The 3,809-nt window shown below is 37.0% G+C and overlaps 1 protein-coding gene across 1 annotated transcript; it reads right to left on the bottom strand.

Annotated features, from left to right (window-relative positions):
• Nucleotides 1-271: 271 nt before the first annotated feature.
• LOC115960442 (galacturonosyltransferase 8) lies at nucleotides 272-3,548 on the bottom strand. Its single transcript, XM_031079349.1, has 3 exons — nucleotides 3,170-3,548; nucleotides 1,458-2,705; nucleotides 272-835 (listed from the first exon to the last, which is right to left on the bottom strand). Exons 1-3 carry the CDS (start codon nucleotides 3,311-3,313, stop codon nucleotides 560-562), a joined length of 1,668 nt encoding a protein of 555 aa, XP_030935209.1. The 5' UTR covers nucleotides 3,314-3,548; the 3' UTR covers nucleotides 272-559.
• Between the last annotated feature and the right edge of the window lie 261 nt (nucleotides 3,549-3,809).

Raw genomic sequence — 3,809 nt, 5'->3', positions numbered from 1 at the left:
AAATAAAATGGACAATATATCTGTTTTTTCTTTTGCCCTCTTTCCCTGCATTCCAAGTAGTAAAATGCTCTCTTTAAAAACAGTACAGAAAATTCAAGTAAGAAATTTGGTGGTTCCAGATGCTACTTTCTGCAACTAAATATCCCCCTAACATTTACCATATGACAAGGAAACTGAAGATGTCAGTTAATAGTTACCTTTAAAATAATGATAATAATAATGAAAGTCAGTAAATTTTAAGGGTGAAATATAGAGCTAAAGGCAACTTAAATACTGTAACAGTATTCCAAAAATCTTCTTAATGAACATTTGCCACATTAATTACTTGTATAAATACAAAAAGAAGAATTCTAAGACTGATATAGCAAAGAAGTATGTTACACTTGAACAGAAAGCAAACTTTCTTTCGTGCTAAACAGAAAGACTTGGTACTTATCAAAAAAAAAAGAAAGACTTGGTTTATGTATGAGTAATGATAATATAACTAATCAGATGAAAGCTACTGCAGAACCAGCATACCCCAATTCCTTGAATTGAGGCTTTAACTATGACTATTAATTTAGAGCCCAAAATTACAAGCCTGGATAAACTCCATTTCATAATCAACATACTTTGTCCAAAGTGGCCGAAACTGAGTTATGGCAATGTCAAGCCATGGCTTCATATTCCCATTAAAGTGCACCACCGCAGCGTTGCGGATCTCATCCGCGCTAATGCTTGGATTGTAACCAAGTCCCAGAACATGCCATGACTTGTCCAATGGCTTCGTTGTTGAGTAAAATGTGATTAGACCTGGGGGCAATGTACCCAACTTCCACAAGGTGCGGTTCTCATTCTGCAGCAATATCACTGTAACAGGTTAATAATGATAACTCCAATAAAGTCTCTACTCATAAAAAAAGAGGGGGGTGGCGGGTGGAGAGGAGGGAACAGTATAACCAAACCCACAAAATTGCAGAACAGAAAAAATTAATCACAATGAAACTAGGATGTTCAATAAAGTTTTTTTTTTCCCCTTCTTTTCAAAGTTATAGCCTCTAGCAGTTTATCTTTTCTTCTTTATTTTTGTATTTATAGATACAATAGATTTGAATTCATAATGATTGCTATTTCTCATCAGGCCAAGGCACCCATTGGTTTTTGGTGTAGATGGGATTCAAAGCCAATTCCCTTATTCAAAGATAAGGGAGTCTACCAGTACCCACCTATGGCAGTGTTTATATCCCCACATCATTAATCATTCAGTTTAAGGTATTTACTAAGACAACTAAAGGCAGTGCGTTTAGAAAGTGACAAAGCAAGATCAATTCGTTCAAACTAGTGCATCATCACAATTTGCAAGCAAAACAGGTTGTATAGTAAATTAATATGCACTAAGTACCAATGTTAGACACCAAATGTTGCTCAAGCATGTTAAAATGATGTAAAATTAGCAGGGGAAAAAATCAAATCATTACCAGATTCTGCCAGTAATGATACTCTTCAGTGCACTTCTCCCTCCTCCAAGCATCCAAATCAAAGAAGTTCATGCCATAAGCCCATGCACAAGCTTTCGGGTTAAACTTCTCCTTAATCAAAGGGTGTGAGAAATTCATGTACTGTGCATACCGATGGAACGACCCAAAACAAGTCTCTACCGCCCCATTCACTTTCCCATCCATATCTATCTCCCACAACCCTGTCAAGTCTTTCTGAACCACTATATCATCATCCAAGAACAAAATCCTATGCAATTTCGGGTACATTTCCGGCAAGTAAAACCTCAAGTGATTCAATATGGACAAATACTTTGGGTTTCTGAACTTCATGTTGGTGGCGTCTTTCGTTGCATTCTCGAGCTTACTATTGAAGTAAAATTGCTGCAATTTCGAAGACTCCAATTGCTTTAGTACAGGCACATATGAAGAGTTCAAGAACTTGTAATCCTCAACTGCCTTCACTTCAATGTGTGCTCCATTGTAGTCCTTCAATTTGAACATCACTTGCATTGCACCGAGATTCATCTTATCAGTCACAACATGAAAAACATGTTTCCATGGCTCCTTCGAGTTCTTCACCAATGAATTCACCACCACCGACGCGGCAAGCACGTTATCGGAGAAAATAGCGTAATGGTAAAGATTCGGATCCTCAAACTCCGGTGGAGTCTCCTTCCCTTCGTCCGAATAATTCTCTGAATGCGCAATCCGCTCTTGCATCAATCGCATTGCGAGGCAATGCAAGCTTTTGGGGATCGATTTCGCGGCAATCAAGCTCGAGAAAGCTCCTTGCTTCTTCGCCTTTGTCAACTGCTCATTCAATCCGAAAATCGTGTCCTTCAACTTCTGGATCTTCAATTGATTATCGAAAGACTCCTTCGCGTCCGCAATCGCTTGTCTCGTCGCTCTGATCCTCTCCTTCACTTCCTTCTCGAATTGCCGCAACACCGATTCATCAATGGAGGCCGCATCGGTTTCGAATAAAGCACGATAAGATTGTTTCGCAAGAAGATCGCTGTAGTTCCTCGACAGATCTGTGAAGTTCCTGACGAGTTTCGTGTTTTCAAGCTTGAGCTTTCGAGCATAGTGCGCGTATGCCAAAGCCAGAGATCGATGATCTTCAGCTTGCTTTCTGATCTGATCTAACCGAGGCTTGAGAGGATCCGATTTCAACGCTAATACTGCTCTTCTAGTACTTCCAAATCTACGCGAACCAGACTTGAATCCCTAATTTACACAAATCCACCCAAAAAAAAAAATTAATTAACAAAATTTTCACACATTTACAGTAAAAATTCAACACTAGAAACATGCTCGTTTCCCGAGAAAATCAAAATAAATATAATTTTCTTCTAATTACATTTCCGATCCGAAATCGTAAGATCCGGAACTCACTTACTTCAATTAAAAAAAAAAAAAAAATGAAAACTTGCTAAAAATGAAATTAATATATATAGTGACAAAACTGTTTGTTTCTCGGGAGAAAAAAATTCAAATCAAAATAAATATCATTCTTCGAATTACATTTCCGAAACAAAAATGAAACTAAGCGATGAAACTCATTCACTTCAATTAAACCAATATTTTTTTAAAAATTGTTTGCTAAAAAGATAAATACATAGAAATCTGATTGTTTCTCGGAAAAAAAAAATCGAGATCTAGAGAGAGAGAGAGAGAGAAGGGAGACTTACGAGGTGGTGGAGATGGGAAGCGTGGGAATGAGAAGTGAAGAAAAAAGAGAGAGTGAGGAAAAGAGAAAGAGAGAGAAGAATGGCGGAGGCTAATAGTCTGAACCTCAACATATTCCCGATTCGGTGTCCGTGAAAGTTCGCCATTTTCGCAAAGCTTAGCTTTTTTTGCTTTGCTTTGATGTGTGGATCTTTGAGATATTTGATAATCGAACTGTGTGGAAAGTGTGAAGTGCGATTTGTGATTTGGGATTGTGATTGGGATTTTTATTTTAGTGTTTGCTATTGCTCTCGCACTTTGAGTTTGATGATGAGTGTCCCATTCGTATCTCTGAGAGAGAGAATGAGAGAAAGAGAGAGATTATTATTTAATAATAATTTAGATACTCCTACTGGTTACACTAATTATTTTTATATAAGAAAAAAACAAAATGGGTTGTTTATTTATATGTGCTGACTGGCGGGTGTGACTATAACGCGGGATTGGCGGTGATGATTTTTTTTTCTTTTATAATTACGAAGAATTTAATTAGTAGCATTAGGTTACAATGATTGCTCTGTATTTATTATCATATTAAAATATTGATTTTTACTAGTTTGTTGACACTATTGGTATTTCTAATTAAAACGTCCATAATTCAAA

This window comes from Quercus lobata, chromosome 9 (genome assembly GCF_001633185.2).
Source record: "Quercus lobata isolate SW786 chromosome 9, ValleyOak3.0 Primary Assembly, whole genome shotgun sequence".
NCBI lineage: Eukaryota > Viridiplantae > Streptophyta > Magnoliopsida > Fagales > Fagaceae > Quercus > Quercus lobata.
The sequence above is the reverse complement of the archived record's forward strand: the minus strand, read 5'-3'. Positions and strand labels throughout refer to the sequence as shown.